The sequence below is a fragment of the Hirundo rustica genome, chromosome 6, assembly GCF_015227805.2.
Source record: "Hirundo rustica isolate bHirRus1 chromosome 6, bHirRus1.pri.v3, whole genome shotgun sequence".
In the NCBI taxonomy this organism is placed as follows: Eukaryota; Metazoa; Chordata; class Aves; order Passeriformes; family Hirundinidae; genus Hirundo; species Hirundo rustica.
In genome coordinates, this window is record NC_053455.1 from 29,905,430 (window position 1) to 29,931,001 (window position 25,572).

General features: G+C 38.7%; 1 protein-coding gene across 10 annotated transcripts in view; it reads right to left on the reverse strand.

Moving 5' to 3' along the window:
• The window catches only part of SIPA1L1 (signal induced proliferation associated 1 like 1), a 203,853-nt gene that overhangs the window by 51,680 nt on the left and 126,601 nt on the right, over positions 1-25,572 (reverse strand). For all 10 annotated transcript variants that reach the window (XM_040066070.2, XM_040066064.2, XM_040066069.2 and 7 more), the window contains 4 exons: positions 19,273-21,099; positions 11,945-12,075; positions 11,147-11,335; positions 4,766-4,940 (listed from right to left, as the gene is read on the reverse strand). In XM_040066070.2, coding sequence (XP_039922004.1) covers positions 4,766-4,940; positions 11,147-11,335; positions 11,945-12,075; positions 19,273-20,770 — 1,993 coding nt within the window. In that variant the 5' untranslated portion in view covers positions 20,771-21,099. The remainder of the gene's footprint in view (positions 1-4,765; positions 4,941-11,146; positions 11,336-11,944; positions 12,076-19,272; positions 21,100-25,572) is intronic.

The following is a 25,572-nucleotide window of genomic DNA, read 5'->3' on the forward strand; positions in this document are numbered from 1 at the left end:
CCAGTTTATGGCACAGCTATTCATGACGCTTTCCCAGCGTTGCTCCATTACTGGATCTGGCTACTTAGCTGAGCAGCTGATCCTTTTTCCCTTCCACCATTAATCGTCTCTAAAAATCCACCTTAGTCTTCTGTCTTTCCAATGATTCTCAGCTATATTCACAAGGATTAACAGACTCACATTTGAAATGTTTTTCTTTAAAACCAATAGCGCTCAAAACCATGGCTGATACCACCAGCATACTGCTGACTGAATCCACAGGATGTTGTCAGCCTGCTTCTACAGCAGTCTAACCTCTGTGCTAGAAAACTATAAAAACCCTTATGAGTAGAAAATCTGACTCCTTGTTTCAAAGAAAAGCATTTCAAGGAATTGTAGAAGAACAAAAAGTAAGTTCAATGACAAGACAGGACAACTGCAGTGGGGCTCACAATAAAAATCATTATAACAAATATCTTCAGATCTTAATCCTGTTCCCCTCTACCTCTGCTTTGTCAGCAGCTGTCAACACTGCTCTTCTGTCATACACAAGGATTACACCAAGCACTGGTGATCAAATTCTGTAATACTCAAGTTGTTTTCTGACAAAAATGAGGACAGAATCTGTTTTGTACCATACAAAAGTATATGTGTAACACAAATGCAGAGAAATGCAGCTGGACTTCCCTCCATCCCCATCTCTGCTTCTTAAGCAATTTAGCATCTTAAGGTTTGTTGGTCTCTCAACAAAAGTCTCAGACCCAAGAGTAAGTCTTTATCATTATTTCCACAAGGTTGGAAAGATGCTATATAGTGCAAGTTAAGAAGGTAATCTATCTGTATTATTCCATTACAAACATTGGGGTTTCTTGACAACCCCTAAATGAAATGTCAATTTGAAGTCCATTCATTCCCTAGATTTTATTATCTACTTAATAGCTTATGGTTTTATATTCTTAAGTCTTAATCAGAAAATCATGCAGTATATAAATATCTAGTACAGAAACTGACAGTTATTAGCTTAGTTTATAATCTTATCAAATTGATAAATCATAAAATTCCCAACTCATATTAATCAACTTCCCTTTTTTCCCACAACAACCACACCACTACTGCTGGACACACAATCCTTGTTACCAGCACTATCAAGCTGATCCCACTTACCAATTTAAAATACTGAGAAGCGAGACTAAGTGAGCAGGAGGGAAATAAAGCATGCATTACCACTGGAAAATAAAGTAAAATGACTGAAGTTATAATATGAAAGATCACTGTGATGTTTATTACTTTAAAGTGATGCCCATAAGCTTCCTAGCCACTGTAGGAAAGGTGACATTTTCAAGCACTATTTCCTATCCAAAGTCTGCAGGCTGCCAGGAGATAGACTGTTTCCCTTCTGGTAATTCTCAAAATAAACAAACAAAACTTGAAGAGTAGCATCTCTTTTTCACAGTGGTACTGGCAGAGACCCAAAACTAAAGCCCTTGAAGGATCCAATACACTTAAATAGGCTTTCAGTTAACAGTATGCATGAGATGCCTCCTTTTAAGGAATTAGCTCTGTTATGGGCACTTACTAATTAGGACCCTACTCTAAAAATTTCTAAGAATAAATGTTCTGAAACTGCCTTTTGCTAGAGCAACTTTACTTTTCTAAATCTGCATAAATTAAAAATATTGTGATTATTTCCAGAGTACATATACAAATCAGCTCAGCTCCATGCTGAGAAAAATCTTTCCACGTCTTACATCATGCAACCGCTTTCCACAGCTTGCAAAGTATTGTCAAAGGTACAGAAACCAGCAAAGCAGTCTACAAGGGTCTGACCTTTCTGACAAGTCAATGTACAGACTTCTGTTTTTAAGCACACTTTTGCAATCCATTGTGCTGCCACTGGACAGAATTCTTGCGCAGGAAAATTGCTTGAGTAGTGAGACTGCAAGAACTATCTCAAGATAGAGCTCTCTAGCAACAGAAGAGCAAAGAGCTGGAAGATGGAGAAGCTCATTTCTTAGCTGGTTCAACAAAACCTATAAACCTAAGTTACAACAAAAAACCCATAACCCCCTCCTTTTCAGGTCTCTGTGTTAAGGCCAAGGCAAAAGGACCGACTGATTACTTAGGGTAGCTATTGAAAATGTATTGTCTGGCTGTATTCTGCTTTTCACATATTCCCCACACCTGAGATGCAGCTCTTGTGACCATCTTTGGACTTTAGCATTTCCCCTACCACAAAGTGCCTTTTTTCCCCCTATTTCCTGTGTAGAATATGCTTTAAATGTTTCCAAATGCAGCTGTCCAAAGAGCCGAATGTTGCGCACCCAAACACCATCTCTTTCAGCATTTCCATCTTTGCACACTGGCAGAAATGAGAACATATCACCATCAAGATCCATTAGAAATGTTTGCTGCCACTGTTCACATTTGCTGCTGTCTAAACCTATTCATTAAGAACTCATGCATACTAACATGTAGTCGTGTGTTTTCTCAGTAATCCTGCAGGCAATCTAACCTGAAAGATTTCACTCAGCTTAAGAGTTCCTAAGCAGTTCTGGCTGATGAGGTTCCACATATGTGAGGCTGTAAACCTTGACTGAAAGAAACTGTAGGAAATCCTTCACAAAAACAGCAGTTTCCACTTACAGGATCTCCTGTCCTCTAGGACCACACTGAAGTGTTCACATAAAGACTTATTTGTATTTTTAGATACCGAATGGAGCTGAGTGGGTCCACTGGGCAATGTGAAAAAGATATGCCAGCTCTCAACATGGAGAAGAAACCTTCACAACAGAAGATAATTCTCAAAACTAGGAGAGATTCAGTCAGCTGAAAGGTTCCATTCAACAGGTGCTAGATTAAGTACATAAAACTCAAAGCCTGATAAAATTCTTTCCTCGAGTCACAAGCAACAAAAAGGAATTCAAAACACCTCTGGAAAAGTCTGCTGTTCAGAAGGAAATGCAAAACAGGTACTTAGAAGACAGTTACAGCTTTCTTGGGGATATTTGAGCAGATGAATCAACTCAATCATACAGCATTTACATATACTAGAAACCAGTGTGTGTGGACTGACACCAAAATATGGGTTATATTCCTTTTTTTCACATCTTAACTAACCCAGAAGAAAGGGAAGAGAGGATCTTGCTTTAACAACTGAAAGTAACAAAGTCACAATATAAATCCAGAAACTAAATAAATGTTTTCTCTGTTTCCCATACCCATTTGATTTTTGACCTAGCTTATCTTTATAACCAATAAAATGACAGTTCAGAGCTGTGCAAAAGGAAAACTCACCTTGAGAATTATATATATTTCCTACAAGAGAGCTGCTGAGGGAATTTTCCCAAGAACATGTAGTGATAGGACATGGGGGAATGATTTTCAACTGAAGAAGGGCAGGTTTATATTAGATATTGGGAAGAAATTCTTTACTGTGAGGGTGGTGAAGCACTGGACCAGGTTGCCCAGAGAGTTGTGGATGCCCCATCCCTGGAAGTGCTCAAGGCTGGGTTGGATGGGGCTTGGAGCAACCTAGTCTAGTGGAAGATGTCCCTGCCCATGGCTGAGGGGTTGAAATGAGATGATCTTTCATGTCCCTTCCAACCCAAACCGTTCTATGTGTCTATGAAATGCTCTCCAGGGAGGAACTACAACAAAGGGAATATATGTACTGCAATTTAAAAAAAGCAGGCTCAATGTTAAATATGCGCAAAATAGGTATTAACTTAGGTTTAAAACCAAAGGAGGCTTTAGAACCCTCTGAGGATTGATGATCAGACTGGTCAAGAATAGCTTGAGGAGATGGCAATACAATTGCAGCAGGAATTAAGGAGAGAATATAGAATGATGGAGCGTCAAAGCACAGCAACGTACTCTGAGCCAGGAGACCCATGACAAGACCACAGCTTCTGCTGCACTAAAGCTGATGTATGTTTTTCAGCTTTCATGAATCAAGCTCCTTATTTCATTTCCTTTGCTACAAGTGAGCAAAACAGCAAAAGATCTCCATAGGAACTGGTTAGCTCCAGTATTCAATGAAAAGGAATACAAGACAAAATTTCCCCAGGTAATTTTAACAGATCTACAAATTGAATGCAGTGTGCACTAGCTGATAAACAGGTATTTCACATGACTGATTCCAAATGCAGGGAGTTTCTTTTATAGTTACGGTCACCCAAGATCATCTTACCACTGCATTTTGTTGCAGTATGTTTTACAGTTAGAGCTGATAACATAGCTGCCAAATCCAGTTTAATTTCCATAACTCAAAAAAGAAAAAGCACAGAGGGAGGAATACATTTGACAGGATGACTAAGACAAAACTGCCTAGAAGAAAAACTGCATGCAACAGACATCAGAAAAGCAGTATATCAACTTTTCAAGGTGGACTGACATAGCTGGGTTTGCAAAACATTCTGGAGACAGTCTGTAAGCACATCATTTAAAAAAAAAACTAAACAAAAAACAGCTGTATTGATTAGCCTTAAGACAGCACACTGATGACAGATTTGCAATACCAATAATTGTTCCATAATTACTGCTTCCTTGCTGTAGCTTTATTGGTAATTTCATACCAAATGCATACAAAAATCCAAATACTACCAGAATTGAGAGACCGTATGAGTACAGTTAAATTACACATGTGCTCTGTTTTCACTTACATTAAGTAACTGCCATCCTACAGCAAAGATGTTATTTTTAAGAACTCTCTTCAAAAAGGCAGTTAGCAACTGTATCAAACATATTGTTCACTTAAGGAAGAAAAAAATGGAAGATAAAGTCTTACTTTTTGTATCCAGCTGAGCTCGGTACTTGTCAAATCCCTTGAGTCGAACTCTCTCTCCCAAGAGCTGAAGAAACTCCTCAAAGGCTGGACCTGCTGATTCATTATTATACATTTCCTCTTCGGTGCTCTGCCCAGCTTTGCAGTACATGATACCCACTTTAAGTTGGTAACTTAACTGCAAAAGGAAAAAGGTTAAAATTCTATGTGTATACCAAGTCATGAAGTAACATACGCACTGAATTCACTTCCCACGTTTTCGTAAACCTGCAATTCACAAACGAAAACATATCTAATATTCATCAGTCCAATTTCAAAAGTTAATATAGTTCCAAATACACTCATCATTTTCTATTATAACTGCCTTGATGATGGCAGATTTAATATGAAGATGTCAAAATGCTGTCTGAAGTGAAGCAAACATGAATGCTGCTTATTTCCAGAAGGAAAACACTGCAGCTTGCAAGTGAATGTCTAACACTGAGCCACATGGGAAGTGCTGGCTGAGTAATGCCAGGAACCTGACTCTCGCTCAGGCTGGTACCATGGCTGCCATCCTATGCTAAGCCTTCCATGCAGAAGGGTAGGGCACATCACGTGCTTGTTTCTTAAACAAGTGACAAAATGAACTCTCTCTTATTTCAAAGAGATGATAGAAATTATTCATATGTTAGCCATGATGAAAGACTCCATGACATTCAGTTGGTCCTCCCTGACTTAGCTATGATGATAGTAACAATAAAACCAGCTAAACTGAAAAATGTTGGTCACGCCTTGAAGGTTCTATTTACTACCATAGATCTCCCAATGCACTTGTGCTTTATGTTTCCATTTTCCCCATAATTTGGCAATTGATGTTCCGGACACAGCAGAAGCTGAAGATGTAAATAAAGTCATTTTTTACCCAACCGTAATTGTGATTCTTCAAAGCAAACTGTTTCTACCAATTCCAACTTGATACACGCACACAAAAACGGAGTACACTGGCATCATTTACATCTGGACTACAGATAGACAAGTTACAGAAGGGAAGAAAGCAGCATCCACAGCCATTTACTGCTGGTTCCAAAACCAATTTCACAGGCAGGAACTCTGATTGAAGGAGAACAAGGGAGAGCAATAGAGTTTATGCATGTAATTTGTCTGGTAGAAACTGCATCCTTATTGTCCAGTAAAGAATCTTTCCTCCCACACATGAATTTTTGCAGAGGCTCTAATTCAAATAAACACCAACCACACATGCCAGAATGAAATCGTAAGAAAATCTATCACAACTGCCATGAGATTTACAAGTTTGGGCTACAGGTTAGTGGGAAGTGAAAACAGTGCTTTGCAAGGGCACTTGAAGCAAAGTTATCTGAATACACTGTAATTTGGTCTCAGAAGATTCTATCCCAAGCCATGAGGCAAAGGATTTTGAACTTGCTAGGATGATGTGGATACATAATGAAACTGAAATTCACTAATTTTAACCTATTATATTTATGGTGGGAAATATTAAAAGCCCTCAGAAGTGGCCCTACTCTAAGGAAAGTAAATTTTAAAATTTAAAAACTCTGGAAATTGCTACTCTACAGTCTTCTTCCTTTACTACCAAAGATGAATGATGGGGATAAAGTATTAGCAGCAGGAAAACAAGGAGGGAAAAAGAAGAGTAAAGATAACCTGGCTTGTTTTCTCCTGCTGAAGAAGTCATTATATATAGTAAGTCACAGTTCTAGGCTGCTTCTTTTACCCCCTTGACAGAATAACCCTTATTTTATCATCTGACACACTGACTTGCATCTTCTAAAAATGTCCAAATTTCTTATGACAAAACTCAAGTACAGCACAAAATCATGAAATGGTTTGGGCTGGAAAGGACCTTAAGGACCTTTTTCCTGAAGTGGGCAGCAAGGACACTTCCCTACTAGACCAGGTTGCTCAAATCCACATCCAACCTGACTTTTAACCTTTCAGGGATGGGACATGCCCAGCTTGGCAATCTGTTCCAGGGGCTCCTGCTGACACGTGGTGAGGGAGCAGAGAGGAGGGGAGCGAGGAAGGGTGGTGGGAGGTGGCACCGCTGCTGCTCCTGCCCCAACATCTGCCATCACTTTCCATTACCCTCAGTAGCAGGTCCTGTCTTGGACTATTCAGGCATCTGCTGCTCAGATGTGTCTCCTCCAGTCCCACAGAAACAGGATGGATGCAAGTGCTTCATGGAACCACACCTCCTTAGCTGTACTGCTAACTACAATAGCTTCTAGCAATTTCACTTAAAGAAGTTAGGACAAAGAAAATTATTTTCATGAAGTACACTTGCACTATTTAAGCTTCAACTTTAGGTGAAGGAAGTATTTTCAAGGGCATAAATATAAATGGAATCTGCAGCACCAGTAAGCAAGCAAACAACCGTGCTTTATTGCTTTGAAAATGTCAGCCTAAGAAACTAAACCAGGACTATGCAAAGAACAGGATATGCCCTCTAGCTGTGTTCTTAGATTTGCTAATTTTTGGGAAAAAAAGATTCCTTAAGGACAGCACAAATTGGCATTTTTGAACCAAAAGGAGCAGATCTGGAGAGAGGCATGCAGTAGTCCCCATTATTAGACCTCCTTTTGATCAAACTGCAGTCCTTAGAAGTGTACTAACTACAAGAAAAAGCTAAAAAATAAGTTGAAGTATGAATTCTGTTGTGGTAAAACTACTAAAGTAGCATCTTCATTTTAATAATCTGAAAGTATTTACATATTCATATATGTGAGAAAAGTGCACTTTAAGTATTTATCTAGCACCCAGTCAAGACAGCAGAAAGTATATCTGGGATTTAACCAGTCAGCATGTTTGTATTATGAACTGGGAATTATATTAAGAACCAAGTGACATTCCCCAGTATTTCTGTGAATGAGGAATTGCCATAAAGATTAACTTCAACTGAAATAAATCAGTAATTGCCCTAATATTCAAATTTTTAAATCATATTTGGAAGCAAACTTACAGTAACCTACCACGAGCTCTGCATTCAAGACAAAGATTAGTAGATGGTGATTAGGAAAGAAGCTAGTGCAGCCCTAGGAAATTATTGGATTGCTATTTAACACAGAACCATTCAAATGGATGTATTTTAATAAATTCAATAAAAGAACAGCTAGGTGATGAGCAGTGTAGACCATATGTACGAACAGCAGATGTTACCACTCTAGCAATCTAAGAGGAAGTCAGGAATGAGCAACTTTCCCATACACCACCAGTACAAAACTAGGGCAAGAAAAATATTCCCATTCCAACACTGAATGACATATGCAGATATTGAAAGAGTAGAGGAGACAGAGCTCAGCCATAAGAGTGATATGAAATGCAGAGAAAATATGTTGCAGTGAAAGACTTGAAAAGTGCAATCTGTTTAGTTTATCATAAACAAGACCAACAGATGATATAATCACTGCATACAAAAACCTTTGCTAGAAAAAATCTCACACCAAAATGACTTTTAAGAAGTAGCAGAGAAAAATATCAGAAGTCTTAAAGCTGAAGGCAGATAAATTTAAATGAAGAAGTGTAAATTCTTAAATATGAAAACAAGCAGCTGCTTTAAGACCTCACTCAAACATAAAAAAGACACTAATGAAAACTGATTCATACAAATTTGGTTCAGTGAAGAGATTCCTGGGTGAAATTTAATGGCTAAGTCAGGCTAAGGTGACTTTGTAATCTTAACTCTTAAATTTACAAAACATTTTAGCTGCTATATCAAACAGGCACCTGCTCATGCTGTAATGAAACAGCGTGACACTCAGCGAGAAGAAGTGATCAACGTTCTGTGTACTTAATTAGTAGAGCAGCTGCTACCCAATTTTTGTTAGCTTCGAATTGAAAAAAATTCAGCTTCTAATTAGCACAGAGTGTACTTATCTTTTTCGGCTCGAAGTGTCAAACTGTTTCATTACCATAAAAATAGAAAATACTTTGATGCAAATAATAAAAATTTAACTATCACTTGCCCTTAATGATTTTCAAAAGGTTAAGTATTAGAAAGTCATACTATGGGAGCTTAGTAACATATAGGATACGAACTAAGGATAATTTAGCCTCCAAGTTTCATAAGATCTCATGGAATCAGTAGTTTGGATTGGAAGGGGACCTTAAAGATCATTCAGCTTCAATCTTTCTGCCATGGGCAGGGACACCCTCTCACTAGACCAGGCCACTCAGAGCACCATTCAACCTGGCCTTGAACACTTCCAGTAATGGGGCATCCACAGCTTCCCTGGGCAACCTGTTCCAGCCCTCACCACTCTCACAGACACGACTTTCTTTCTCATACCTAATCTAAACCTACTCTCTTTCAGTCTGAAGTTATTCCCCCTCATCCTGTCACTCTGTGCCCTTGTAAAAAGTTCCTCTCCTCTTTCTCATAGGCTCCCTTCAGGTGGAAGGCCACAATTACATCACCCCAAGCTTTCTCTTCCAGGATGAACATTCCCCGTTCTCTGAGCCTTTCCTCACAGCAGAGGTGCTCCATCCCTCTAATCTTCATGGCCCTCCTCTGGACTCACTCCAGCAGGTCCTTGTCCTTCCTGTGCTGGCACCCAGAGCTGGATGCAGCCCTGCAGGTGGGGTCTCAGCAGAGCAGAGCAGAGGGGCAGAATCCCCTCCCTCCCCTGCTGCCCACGCTGCTCTGGATGCAGCCCAGGACACGTTTGGATCTCTGGGCTGGGAGTGCCCATGGCTGGGTCATGTCCAGCCTCTCACCCTCCAGCACCCTCAAGTGCTTCTCAGCAAGGCTGCTCGCAATCTGTTCAGTCCCCAGCCTGTGAATACCAGAGGTGCAGCATCCAAGTGCAGCATCTTGCCCTTGGTCATCTTAAACCTCATGAGATTCCCATGGAGCCACTTCTTGAGCTTGTCCACTTCCCTCTGGATGGCATCCCATCATTCAGGCACGGCAACTGCACCACTCAGTTTCCTAACTTGCTGAGTGTGCACTCAATCCCTTTATCTATGTCATTAATGAAGACATTTAGTCCCACTAAGATATCCCCGAGATACACCGCTTGTCCCTGATGTCCACTGTGACCCTGAGTCATCGACCATTACACTTTGGGTGCGACCATCCAACCAATTCCTTATCCAGCCAACAGTCCACTCATCAAAGCCATCTCTCTCCAATTCAGAGAGAAGGATGTTGTGGGGGACCATGCACAAGGCTTTACAGAAGTACAGAAAAACAATATCCATAACTCCTTCCTTGTCCATTGATGTAGTCACTCCATCATAGAAGGCCACTAGGTTGGTCAGGTAGGATCTGCCCTTGCTGCAGCTGTGCTGGTGGTCTCAAATCCACCTCCCTGTCCTCCATGTGCCTTAGCACAGCTTCTAGGAAGATCTATTACATGACCTTCCCAGGCACAGAGGAGAGGTTGACAGGGTGGTGGTTCCCAGGGAATCTTCCCTGTCACCCTTTTTAAACTTGGGTACAATGTTTCCCCTCTTCCAGTCTCCTGGGATTTCCCCTGACTGCAGCCACTTTTCAGATGCCAAGGAGAGTGGCTTGGCAAGGACATCAGCCAATTCCCTCATGGCTCTGGGATGCATCTTGTGTCCCACAGACTTAAGTACATTCAGGTTTATCAAGAGGTCACAAACATGATCTTCTCTTACAGTGGGAGGGACCCAGGACACAGTCCCCCTCTTGGATCCATCCACTCAAGAGGCATGGAAAGAGAGGCTGCCAGTGAGGACTGAGGCAAGCACACAGCTATAAAAAGTCACTACAAGTTCATAAACATAACATTCATTTCAGTCATGGACTTTCATTTTGTTAAGTCTAAGCTGTAGCACCAATGAGCCTTGGTCCCATCTTTAAAAGACCATTATCACCTTATTGAAAATTATTTATATGAAGAAAGCCTTAGAATATTTTGCCATGTAGTTTGTTCCTGGGGAAAGAAAAAAAGAATACCAACAAAATGAACCAGGACAGGCAGCACCCTGGTCATGGTTTAGTCAATGCAGTATTACAAAGAAACATTTAGCACCATGGGAAACTTCTCTTCTTAGTATAATAGCAATAAGAAAAACAGAACTCCCTCTTGCCCCCAGTCTTTGAAAAACAATGCAGACTCTTTCAAAGGAAATTTAAATTAACAACTGCCATAACATTAATCCAAAACTCTAGGCTACCTAGAGAAATTAACTTGATTTCATACATCCCAAATATTCTGCAAAAGTTGGGGGAAATAAATTCAATGTAACTCTCCTTACAGATCACAAGTTTTAGTTTAAATGAGGTATTTCAACAGACTGACTCTAATGATATAAAGCTAAAAGATCATTTTCCATCTCATGGCAATAATCTGACAGATTAAGATCATTTGTTTAATTCTATAACTCTGCACTTACCCCTTGCTCATCAAGCTTCATAAGCTGTTCTGTGACTTTCGGAGTGTTGAAGGCCAGCCTTAGGCAATGGATATTCAGCTCTGGGACCACATACTCCAGCACTTCTTTTAGGGGAAGTCCCCTGGCTGTGCAATGCTTTGCAGTAGAAGGGATAGCATCTTCCAGCACAGAGCCTCTTAATGTCATGAGCTATGCACAGAAAAGAAAAACAGCAGATATACTGAATTATGCACTGAGACTGACTAGCAATAGCAGTGGAACTGAACATACTATCTTTCCAATTCTCAGTAGAGATCAAGCACATTAAGGAATTTCTGCTAGCATGAGACCAACACTAATATACAAAAATGTCACTCACTGCTAATGATCAGACTATTTCAAATGATTCATCAGATTTAAGTTTTACAGTAAACTACTACATGGAAAAATTAGCATTCATATAGTATTTCTATTCTATAAAGCATTTAAAAGTAAAAAGTACATTTCTCAGGTCTATCCACTGCCACATATAAAAGTGAAAAAAGCAATATCCCTCCTCTTTGCTTGCTTCTAGCTAACACAGCTCCTCTAAGTTTCTCAAGATTTAAGCAAAACAATCTTCAGCACTTCCTCTGTATTGGATGTTATGGAATAACTCATATATATTCTGTGCCAGATAAACATGTAGCATAATTCTGTCAGGAGGTTCCTGGATTATACAAAAATCTATTATCAATGCTGGTATAAACCCCATACATTCCACCTGGTGTTGCCTGCTCACTTCTAGTTTTCTTTTACTATCCTCTCAGAACTGCTCACCTCACTGGTTCTGAATATGATCCGGTAGTTGTACTGAGGTCCATTTTCTTTGATTTCCTCTGGCTTCTCTCTTCTTATACTCACAGCTACTGGACCCAGGTTCTCATCTGCCCCAAAATAGTTCCAGTGTTCTTTTATATGAGAAGAAACAAACAAACAAAAGTCTGTCTTACTTCTTATACCTCAACTGTATTTTCATGCTCGATTGTTACACTGGAAATAAAATGCCAGGTCCGTGGAGTCAGCAAGAGCATTCAAGTGGTACCAGGATGTCATTCTCATGCTTCACTTCTCTCATGTGCTTCTTTTATACAAAAAGGCTGAAATTCACCATGGCATCTTTGCTTAAATAGGCCCAAAAGAGGATATACCTCTTATTTCAGCTTTTATATTGCCATCTGTTTCATTCACATTGAACTAAATAAGTACAACCAATTTCCCCCTTAAAAATAAAAATAAGGAAGCCAAATGCACCAAAGTGGGAAACTCAACAACCTATGTTAAAATAGAAATGTCAAACAACTGTACTTAGCAAAGGATGCAAATTATTTATTTTTGTTTGACTGTGTTTTGCTTTTTCCATACACATTACTCAGTTCTAAAATGGGAAAAACTGATGAAGCTGAAAAAGAAGTTAAAGGCTTGTTCACAGTAAAAATATCAAATCACAGTACCACAGAAAAACAAAGCACAAGAATAAAATGACGAGCATAAATATTGAACAGTGAAATGTTCAACAACCCTTAAAGTGCTAAGAGTTCAGTTGAAAGCCAGTCTAGTGGGGAAGGCAGCAGAGAGGAGAATATAAGATTGGTGAAATCACTCACTAGCTAAACAGCAGATTCCTTGAAGCCCTTTTTTATATTCGTCTAACTACAGACATGTAAAGCCAAGCTTTACATGAAAAAGTTAGAAAAGCACATTTAAAAAATTAAACCTTGACCATTTTAGAGATTGGTGTTGAAGGCTCCTCTATGGAACCTTTTGAGCATTACAAACTATCTTGACTGCTGACAAAGGTATATCACTATTAATGCAACAACATATAAACAAAGCTGCACGTATCTTAAGAGACTGCTGAATTTAAACATACATTCCCTAAAAGAAAAATTAAGAAAAAAATTAAAAAATAGGATTCAAGCATTGTACGAGATAAATAAGTCCCATGTCATCATTTTCCATAAGCTGCATATATGAATGAATTTATACATGTACAAAAATCGAAAGTTAGAATCACCTGAAAATTCAGCAATTCAAAATGTGAAATTCAGTGGAATAAAAAAAGACACGTAACTGCCCTGACAGGAAATGTAACCATACTGCCTTTACTACAAATAGGTTACTTGTTGTTCTTAAAACAATCAGAATTTTAAGCAAGAACTTTAAGAGTAGTGTAATAAGAGCTATTCTACTAGAGATAAAATATAAAGTATTTTAACAGCATCATAAAGAACTGCATCTTCAAAGATAATAAAACCAGGTATTGAAATACACTAAATATACATCTAAAGTGGATGGCAATCACTTTTCCAGTTAATAATATTGTTAAAGATTTAGGAGCCTCATTTTCTACTGAAGTTCTTTTAAAACTTACACTTACTGATTCTTGCAAAATCTCCCTCCAACATACTAAGCGCTTTCACACAGCTGTCCAGCACTTTAAGCCCTTGGGGGCTTTACTCAAGTCCCCAGTGTCTGGTATTTTCGTATCCTTCACTCAATGCATTCTATTAAAGATTTCAGAGTGTGCAAGACATAAAAGAGACATGCTTGCAGCATTAGAAGACTTGCTTTCTACCAAATTCCTTTGCAAGTCATGAAAAGCCAATGCTCTAAACAAAGGTAATTAAAATTCAAAATTTTTCTAATATCTTGTGGAATATTGTGTAAATATTGTCATTAAACTTTGGGTAGCTGAACAGTGAGTGGGGAAATTACTAATAAATTAGATTATCTATATAACCCAAATTACGTTTTCATACTAGTCCACAGATATGAGCCCTGTAAATGCTAGAGATATTCTGTTCAAAATTTCAAACTATCTTACTAGCACCCTCGTCTTTCTTCCTCCTGGCATTAAGTAGCTTGGTTTTTTGTCATAGCTCACCAAACAGCTTATGGCAGACAAGGTCAATGCAGAAGCAGCACAGTCTTGGAGACAGATTAATTTTTGAATCAGCATATTATATAGCTTTCAAAACCTGAGATAACTTGGCCATCTCCTCACACTAAACTCCTTAGTGGCTTAAAACAGTGATGTGGCTTTGCTTTTTTGCTTAATAGAAAAACTTAAAGAAAAAAGGTATGGTGGTCATGCATACTAGAAGGGTCCAAACAATTCATTAGCTTTCTGTATTGACAGCCACACAAAACTGGTGTAAAACTGATGGTAAAACTTGTGTACCCTGCAACCACTCTAGCCTGCAATTCAGATAGAGAATTTTCCCAGGAGAAATTATTCTACATCTTGAAAACACAATTAAGAAGGGTGGCAAGGGGAATGTTTCAAACTGCATACACATAATACAAAATACACATAATACAATTCTGTATCATTTGATTAAGCTTTTTAATTAGCTCCTATTGCTTTGAAAAAACTGCATGAAATAGTGTGGAACTTTACTCTTCTCTGCTAAGAGGAAATATCTTATTTTCTTTCCCTTCAGTCTGCACCAGGTAATGTCCTCCTTGCTCTCCCCTTTGCACATCCTTCAACCTCTCCTCTATCACACTTACTACTGGGTTGCTCATTCTTTACCTTCATCTTCAAGCCTTCTCCTCCCCTAAACCCCATCTCTATATTCATTCTGCAAGCTACAGCACATACCCCTGTACATGACTACTTTTCCTTCTGGTACACTTTCTTGTACCTCCACCTGATTTTCCCTTAAATTCTGAATTTCTTTACATCCAACAATTTTCTCTTTCCAGTGCAGGAAAAGAAGTAGCAGGATTAAAGTGCAAAAAGCTTAATATCCAGTGTAAAGTGAGATAATTAGTCGTTTTACTGGGAAAACAAGGGCTATGTCACAATTATAATTCAAGAACTTGATGTCAAACATGAATACCTTAGAAGACAGCTTATTTCTCCACACCACAGAGAAGCTGAGAATCGGGAATATTTCTCAAGCTTGACATTTAATCTAAACAACTGTTGAAAAATCATTTAACTAACAGACAATCAGGACAACTAGCAGCAGCTATAAATTAATTTATAAACCCATAGCAAAAAAAAAAAATGATGACTTGATTGTAGCTGATCATTAAAACAAACTATACATACTTTTAAAAATAGTTAAGTATCATAGAACTCAAAAGATACTTCCTGTGAAAGAACTGAAGCTAAAATATTTATTTTCCTTGCAGATATTTATGAGTTTCCTTTGCAAAGGAAATCCAAGTAAATGCACTTGATTTTAACTGAGAAAGTTATTTTGTGCTTTTATCCTATTTCTCTTTAGATACCATGTCCAACTGATATTCTGCGTAATGGGACTAGAAATAAAAGCCCCAAACATTTCTCTTCTGAATGAAACTCACATCAAGCATTTTCGTCCAGCTCAGCATTTACAGTACTGGAAAACCCTGCCCAGTAGTTCTCTGGAGACAAAAGGGCAGGCAGCGTTCTGGGAGCTCTGCAAGTCTAGCCACATACTTGAAAGGCACCAACTCTTGGATACAACATGCAGCAATTTAGAGCATTAAGGTAAAGGGTGTTTTTACTGGCTGCCAACAGTTAAAGGAAAGCTGACCTGACAGCTCATTTGCTATAAAACCAGTTCAGGAAACTATTTACTTCTCAGTCAAGTCTTTCATTCTAAGCCAGTAACTAAAATTTGTCCTAAACGGCGACATTAACAACTACTGCGTGAGGAGGGTGGAAGCAAAGCAGATGCTCTTGGTTCTTTCCACGAGAACTGTAACTCCCAGATGCAATTATGGGGATAGGGAAAACAGACTGCTCCTCTGGAGTGATATGCTCTCTGTTCTGAACTGCACTCAGACAAGCTGATGGAAACCAAATAAGTCTTTAATAAACATAGCTGCAACTTTAACAGATTGGTTCTTGCGCTGGTTCATTGTCTCTCCCTCTTTTTTATGTACAAGCTTAACTTATAAATGTCTAGACTTCAAACTTTTAGTTAAGTCCTTCTATCAAATATACCATTATTTAATCACCTTGTAAATACATCTTGTGCATCATAAGAGTAGCATTCATTTCCTATAAAAATAAACATTTCCATGTGAGTTAGTTGAGCATGAGCTTCGGTTAGTGAATTGAGGGAAGAGACTGCAATTTGTATGATCCTGCAAGGTTCATTTCTCTCCACTGAGTATACAAAGGGAGTCTGCCCAATTAGTTCAGATACAAAGTAGAGAAACTGAATTCCGCCTTGGAAAGTACCATTATAAAGTTCCCTTCCCAATATCTTTTTCTAAGTATCATTTTTCTTGCCTCCACTAAACTGTCTCCACCAGTATTTTGACATTTAGAAGTCTGGACACCAAGCCAGAATATTATTTATCAATTCCACTACTGTGTAGAGGGACCAATTTCCTTTACATACAAAAACTCATCCATTTGCATTCATTAAACTTCTACAAGACTCATCCATAAATGTCACATGCAAATATTTTGCACAAACTAGATTCAAATATTTGAATTAATTTGGACCACGAGATTACGTTCTTTGTTACTTCCATTTGGAATGAAAACCAACTCAGGCTTACAATTCTCTGGAACATTGCTTTTTATAGTTTGCAAGCTCTAGGATTACTAGGTATTCCCCAAGTCCATGAAATTTTCCTGGTTTGAGATTTTTAAAAGGTATTGTTGTCAAATCAGAATTAATCTAAGAATACTTCTTAGACTATAAAATTATCCAAAGCCTACTGAATTGATGAGTTAATCCTACTGAAACTGTCTTTTGGCACTGTCTGTTCTATTCATAACATCATAAAAATCCAACCCCCTCTTCCAGCAAAAAAAAATTCTGCATCATAACTTCCTTCATGTTACATAAAAAATTCAGTCACAACTGACTTCCTAGATTTTTTTTCCCCATTATGCTGCTTCAAGTTTTATCACCATCCCACCTCATCAGCTTTAGTCTGAAGTTTGCTCAGGGAACGATGATACTCTGGGTGGTCAACAAAATGTGTTTTGTCCTTGTAGAAAATTGGGGTTTGGGGTAACTAGTGAGACTTCTGAAGTACAGCTTTTCAGATAAGTATCTCTGATAGAAACCACACCCCTGGTTTGGACTCTGCTGTACTGAACACAAGAAAAGTGAATTTAAAACCCAGTTTTATTGCTCAGGAGAAAAAAAAAAAAAAAAAAATCACAGCTTCTTCTCCCCATCCAATCCTATTCCATAACATTTTTTTATCTGGCTGCCCCTCACCTTACGTCAACTGACTAGATTATGTAGATTTTAATAATTCTTCATAACCTATTACTAGATTATGTTGATTTTATCAATTCTTCTTAATTACATCTACAAAAAATTGGAAACATTATGGTGACTGGAAATGTGGTAACATGAGGGTGTGGTTTCCCTTAAGGAGAAGGCAAACCAATAAACTGTTTTTGCCTAAAGGCAAAATTCCACTCACATCTCCTTCCTCTTCTGCTGTTCTCTTTCTTCCCTTACCTGGCCATATGGCTTTGGCACTTCTCTGACTGCAAGGAAAGATAATATCCCTCACCAGAACTGGAGAGAAACAACTAAGCAGTAAACCCCAAATTTATTGTGATGGCAAGAATTCTGCTTGCTTGTTTAATAAACTCATCTGGCTTATCGAGTTCTCTGAAAACAAGAGAACCTGTACAAGGAAGAGGGAGGAATAATGACTTCCCCTCTTAGTGCTGAAATGCTGTAAATCAGGTCAGTTGTAACATGAAACTTTAGTTGCTGATTGCAAAACTCACTAGACCGATAACGAATCAAATTGCTCCAGAGGGAGACAGAGAGGAAGATAATCACAAAGGTCAGAAACCTCAGGGTCTCCCCTCCAAACATACCTTATCCTATGACACACATCTAGTTTACTTTTCCCAGGAAACCATTATTTTTCCTAACTCCTATGTCTCCAAAGGATACAGAGCAGCACTCTCAAAGAACACAGAGCAAAGGCTACCTCTCAGCCCTAGAAAGAATGCAGAAAGAAACTGTGGAAAGAGTAACAAGAACCACCTAAACAATGGACAATGCAGGGAGAAAGAGGTGAGAGATGGACATATTCTGAAGGCAAGAGAAAAATGGAAAGTGAGATTATTAGCAATAACATGCAGTTAAGCACCTTAAGTATTTTTCTTTTAAGACCATCAATTTAATCCTAACCAGGTATCTCTGTTGCTTTTTTATGTGAGAAACAAGCTCTTCTGACCCGCATTCACTAAAGAAAAGAAACCCAATCCTGATCACTGGAAAGTAAGGAACTAGTGCTCTCCACGTCAGTCCTCAAACCAGCTCTATCCATCAAGAAATACAACACAATCCTGCAGATGGAACTCTTCTAAAGGACTTTGGTCTGCACTCCTTTTTGATCATTTTCAGAATCATGAAAAACAGAGGGAGATCTGCATCTCCCGGTGCCAGTATCATTTTGACAAGGGGACAGAGAGCAGAAGTATCAGGGTAATGTTTGGAGTTTCCTCTTTTCTGTAGGTCAAAAGGCTTTGATCTGTTGCTTTGGGCTTTTTTCTCCCTCCCATATACATCCAATGGAAATTATAATCCTCTGTTTCAAGGCAGAACCATGTGATAAGAGAACTGCACTCTGGTTTTTCAGAAACACTGTTGGCATTGAAACACAAGTATTTGTGCATGTATACAAAGTTTGCATCTATACATGTCTTCATTTCTGTATTATTTACTTTGAAAATTTTTGAAATGGATTATTAAGTTAATTAGTATGTCCAGAGATTGCTGTAAATGCCAACTGTCCAAGATGGCATGTTCCGTTACATCCTCAGTACATCAACTCCTGGCACAGTGGAAAGAAAGTTCTCATATTTTAGGATTTTCTTGTTTCAATCTCAAGTGTCAACTGCTGCCCACCCCTATGGATACCCAAAGCTACATTTCAAGACATTTGTGTTTGGTAGCCATTACTACCACATCTATCAGCAATAAAATCCTCAACATTCTTATACTCCAACACTCTGAAAGACTATTAGATATAGCACACACCATCAGTAAAATACACCATATTAAAGAAATCCCTAATTCTTGCAAATACTATTAAGCATCAACTCAATTTTTCCTGTTTGGAAAACAAAAAAAACCATTCTTAAAACTCAAGGAGAAATAAAATTTACCTACCTTTCTGGTAGAAGAATTTTCGATAATAATATGCACCAAGGTCTACGTGTTCAACGATGTATCTTTTCACTCTGTCTAGATGTAAAATCAGATTCTCCTTGGGAACTTCCAGAACTGCAACTCCAGCATTTGTGCAATGAGAACTTAGAGTCGACTCAAATGAGGCACTTTCACACCCACTGAAGGAACCTGAATTAGATTTGGAAAGGCTGATCTTCCTTTCCCCTTCCCCACCAATCTCATTACGAAAATAAGGACAACTCATCACTAGTTCATTGCTTTTATCGTCCCCCTGGTCCATATTGAGACTTCCTTTTGAATTCAGGTCTTCAGTGCTGCCCATTGGAGAATTGAAACTTGCAGAATGGGACAAAGGTCCAGAGACAAGTGATGCTACAGCAGCAGCAGATGCACCTGTCGTTGTGTTCCTTCTTTTAATAACGTTATGCCTGTTGATTGCCGCTTCATTTAAATCAAATAAAATACTCTGTACATCATAATGAGCAAAACACTTTGGACAAGTCCAAGGCTTAATGCTATCTTCTGACCTGTTATCTTCAAGATCTGAAGACTTCCCAAGTTCCCCCTCACCTTTGGCATTGCGCAGCTTACGAAAAATAGATGAATCTCCCGTCTCTGATTTTGAGCGTCTCTTGAGTGGCTTCTCCCTTTCCTTAAAGAGTCTCAGGTTTTCCCTTTGAGTAATAGGTCCATCTATCACATCTAAAGAGAATCCTGAACCCTTGCTTCCACTGGCAATCAGAAGCTCACCAAGTTTAGTTGAGCCTGGGCTTCTCTGATCAGACTTTTCATCTTTATAGCCCTTCAATAAGTCAAAAAAACTTTCCCCTGAAGTTCCCTGTTTATCTATGGAAGATGTGCTGCCATACTCTCTGTGTAGAGATGGTCCAGATTTAAACGTGGGTGAAATACATTCATCAAAACTATCCACATCAAGCTCACTTATGGTGATGTCGCTGTTGCTGCGCTGTCGTATTCTGCGAAGAGCTTTCCTTGGGGAACTGGGATAGCCATCAGGTGTAAGAAACCTAGAGTCTAGATTCTCAGATTGTCTAGTCTTGTTTTTAAGTGTGCTCTGGATGCTCTTTAACATGACAGAATCACCAGCATTCAGGTTAACAGAGCTTCCCTGACTCCCAGGACTGCTTTTAGAAGACATGCTGTCAAGGCAACTTGATGTTTCAATATCTTGACTAGATCTGCTTGTCTCCTTGATGTTCTCCTTCCTTGGGGGCCAATCAGCAATCCTAGCCCTGACCCCCATTTTAGGGACTCCAGGGGTAGAGGTAACGTGATGGGAACTCTCATTGCGAGGAGGTCCAACTGGTGCCATGACTGCAGATCCTAAGCTGCCATTCTGTGACCTAAAGCGCCTCATGTAGAAATCATCCGAGTGGACTTTTGAGGTGCCATCTGTTCCGACTGACACCCCAGTGGCAACAGCCCTTTCCGTCTGGGACCGCTTCAAGCTGGTCATGGTCTTTCAGTATGTTCAACCTTAGTAAGTTCCAAGAAAAACCACAGTCATTTCTGCTTTTTAAATGCCCAGTTCTCTTCTGGAGAATAGTCTCCAAAATATACAATGGTTGCATGAGATCTTAATCATGGACATTTAAGGACACGGTTAAATGCAGGATGTCTAGAAAATTCAAATATTCAGTAGGTTTTGATAAGCAATAATTTCCTTTAATGTCTGCATTTTAAGAAGTAGCCATGCTCCAACACATTCAAATAGTTTTAACATCACTCATGCTCCAAAACGTCGGAGTTGTAATTGAATCACTTATGCTTCTTTTAAGCCTAGAACTGAGAAAAAAGAGAGAAAAATCATTAATTCTTTAACACACAACTTTCTTGGTAACTGACACTATCAAGGTAATTATTATATATAATTAATATTTTTAACAACCATTTTTAAAAATCACATTCATCATTATGCCAAAAATGCAGCACTATGTAACATGGTGGTGAGGAGCTTTCTAGATATTGTTGGGTTGCCTTCTGAAAAAATAATTCTGGGTTCTGATTCCAACAAACACAGTATTTTCCTTCTGAATTGATTAGTGGTACTTTTGGTTACTTGGGTTAGTGAACGCTGTTACAAAGCACAAGGAGGGAGCTTCTCAGCTAAGGACACATACAGCATACACTTCTCCTGGAAAAATTATTTAAGAGCCAGACCAGGACTCCAATTTTTATAAGCACTTTAAAGAATTTACCATTTACAAGTCATACATCCTTGGTTGCTATTAGGTATTAATGCTACCTATTCAACTTTCCCATTAATGTAAATATCTTATATGTTAACTAAAAAAAAAGGGAGCTAATTAGCAAAAAGTGTACAAAATGATAATACATATAACATTTATTTTGTTCTTTGCACAGCCGTATTTGCAGCTTAGCTGCATAGTCCAGAAAGCATGTATTACCTCTGACCAGAGTTTAGAACATATAAAAAGGTTAAAGCTAAATTGAAACACATACTTTTAAGTAACTTGATATGAGAAGTTTCATTCATTTGCCTAGCTAACAAAATTTTGTCTATCACAGCTCCTGTATTATTCCAGCTCCACAAAGTCACAGAAATTAAATGCTTTCCCATGCCTCATCAGTACAGAAGTGATTACAAAGCCTTTAGTACACTGCCCTTTGAGGAGCTAAAAAAAACATAATCCACAAATACATCCTTGCCGGTAGAAGACAAAAGCACAGGATTGTCAAGATAAAATCATGCATTGGTGTGCACATCCTTTAACACAAAGAAGTTAATAATTTTCAAAGGCTGAACCAATCACACAAAATGTGTCCTTTAAATATTTGCCAAATGTGTGCAGAGATGCTGCTGAACCAGCACTGCATTGACAATACAGTATTGTCTAAAATCAAGGCTTTATGATGCTTCCAGGGAAACCAGCACTTTCTGCAGTCTCATAACTACAGTACTTTGCACCACACCAATTAAATACCAAGCCAGGGCACCTTCTGCCTCCAAAGGCAGCATGTTTAAATTTCACTTGCCATATAAAGCACCTCTCTAAAATAGCTGCTCTTAATATAAAGCTCAACACATAAAGAACACTTAAAATGCAGGCTGACTGCATCACATGGAACAAGAACAGCGTGAGTCACACAGGGTACTACTGTATTGGCACAGACATTTACATAAATGCAGCTCTTCTCCTTGTAATGCTGCTACAATCTTAGAATCATGGAATGGTTTGAGTTAGAAGGCACCTTAAAGATCATCCAGTTCCAACACCTCTGCCACAGGCACCACTAGATCAGGTCTTGAACGGCCCCAGCGATGGGCCATCCACAACTTCCCTAGGCAGGATGTTACAGTGCCTCACCAACCCCACAGAAAAGAACTTTTTAGATTAAGTGGTATTTAATCTAAATCTTTAATTTTTTTTTTAGTTTAAAACCGTTCCCCCTTGTGCTATCACTATCTGCTCAGGTAAAAAGTCTCCATCTTTTTCAAATCCCTCTTTAAGAACTGGAAGGCTGCAATAAGGTCTCCTGACAGCCTTCTCTACTTCAGGCTGAACAATCCCACCTCTCTCAATTCATCTTCCAGAAGAGTTGCTCAAGCCCTCTTATCATTTTCATGACCTGTCTCTGGACCTGCTCTAACTGTTCCATATGTTCGTCCTGAAGAATCCAGACCTGGACGCACTACTCCAGATGGGCTCTAACAAGGACAGAACACAGGGGAGACCAACCTCCCTGGCCCTGCTGTGTTTGATGCAGCCCAGGATATGGCTGGATTTCTGGGCTGCACTTGCAGCATTGTTGACTTCTGTACAGCTTTTTGTCCAGCAGCACCCCTACATCCTTCTCCACACGGCTGCTTTCAAAAAGTTCATCTCCCAGACTGTACTCATGTGCAGGACTGCCCTGACCCAGGTGCAGCACATTGCACTTGGACCTGTTGAACCCCATTAGGCTCTCACAGGCCCACTCCTTCAGCTTGTCAATGTCTTCCTAGATGGCATCCTTTCCTTCTGTTGTGTTAGCTGCAGCACTCGGCTTTGTGCGTCAATAATACTGCTGAAGTAACGGGGTTTTTACAGTTAAATAATTAGAGTAACTTTAGAAAGACAGTCTACCCATGCTGCTGTTGCAAAACTACTGAATATCCAGCTATAACATGGTACAGTTTTCAAACACTCTTCAGCCTAAGAATTAATAAGGCTGGTGAAACAACTTTGCGCACCATCCGATAAAGGAAGAGAAAACACAAACACCGTGTGTCATGACATAACCTAATCTTCTCTACCCATACTTTTCAACAGTGCCTATCAAAGAGTGTTTAAGCACTATTAGCCTGTATGAAATGGCAACACTTCATAGCAGTGCCTGAAGATCTATACAGGCTTGCTTTTATAGGCAGGACAATAGGAAAATAGAATGAAAACTGATAAGGGCAGGAGAACACCAGGCTAAAAGGGATCATAAAGGAAAAGTCAAACCGAGAGTTGAACATGAAACACGCAGAAACACAATAACCGCTACCACAAGTTCCTCTTCACAATCTGCAATGAAAGCCAAGATTTGTCCCTCTCTGTTCCCCTTCCAACATCAGTATCTCTGAAAGCAAAGTATACACTTCTTCCCTGACAAATGCTGTTCTATCGAAACAGATAACCTAGCAGTACAGGTTTCTCATTAACTTAAGGGCCTAAGTTCACACAGCAACTCTAAAAATTCCCAAGCTTCATGTTGACTGTAAAAACATGCAAACACCACCCGTTCTCCCTACCTCCCCAAATTACATTTTTTCCTTTAAAAAATTTCAAGACATCAATTCTAATTAAGGATATAGATACACAAACATATCTATAATCATATGAAACAAAAATATAACTAAGTGGTCTATGTAACTCATTCTTGACCTGTTGTATACATGGTTTTGTCATTAGTTACATGACCACACTGTATTTTCCAAAGGAAATTCTCTGTTCCTGACTCAGCTTCAGTGATGTCTTACTCTGGGGACCAGCTCTTTCATGTTCTGCAGGTTTTTCCAGCTGTCTTCCTTCATCTGCTGTAGCAGCTGGAACACAGGCCATAAATGATTATGGTAATAGTTAATATCATACTCTGAAGTAATGAACTCCACCCTTGACTGTGTCTATATGAATTAAATCACTATTAAGTCAAACTTTTTGGAGACTGAAACCACCTGTCCATGTTTATTTCTCTAGACCTTCTCAGCCTGGTGTCCAATTTGAGACCTAACAGTCTAGTGTAAAAGGTTTGATTAGCTCCAATCAAAATAAAGTGAAAATATTAATTTGATAACATTAAAAATTCCTAAAGCACAGGTCCTGGGTACACTGGTTATCAGCTTTAATGAAAATAAACACTAACAGCAGTCTGTACTTCAACCTTTTCTCATATTCAGTATTTGTAAAACATGACAGCATCAGAGACAGTGAATTCCACTTGATTTAAATGACCACCAGTTACCAGTAACAGGTGTCATTTTGAACTGAAAAACATGCCAGAACTTAAATATTAAGCAGCAAAATTGCTAACACAGAATATGTAATCTATTAAAATTAGTTACAATTACAAGACAGGCAGTATGGTACCAACCTCTAAAGCCAAGAGCAGCATTTGTGAAGAGTAACAATTCCTACTTTGTTACTATTTCACTATAGAAAAAAATACAGCTTATGGTAGAGCTATGAATACCTACACAAACAGAATATGGAGAGGAAAAACTCACGTAACCATGAAAACGCACACTTTTCCAATTCATCTCAACTTACAGAGAAGGCCAACAAAATAATCAGATGAACAGCTACATATTAAGAGCTGTAAATGAAAACCACATGCCAAAACTACTGAAAAGGTACATGAAAATTTAGTACTGATTATATCAATTAAAAATCTGAATAGAGAGTTAAGAGAATAATCAAAAAACCAATTATTTGCTTATCAGATTGCATACAATAATTAGAAAAGCAGTCCAAGTATCTGTTCAAAATGGGTCTCAGATCCTTAGGACAAATTTTATTCTTAGGTTTTTACCAGTACCAGACGACTAAGTATTTAATCTCAGCTCAAAATGAGCACAAACCTATCCTCATTCTTTTGCTTTCTATTTATACCTTTTAAAATCATTTGCTGTCTCCTCCAAAGCCAGCGTTTCAGGTATAGGACAAAGAACCACTCTTATAAAACTTAAAAGGACTGTATAGATGAACTGCAAGATGGTTTTGCAGACTCCATCATTCTTAAAAGGCAGGGATGTCAAGGATCTTGATTTCT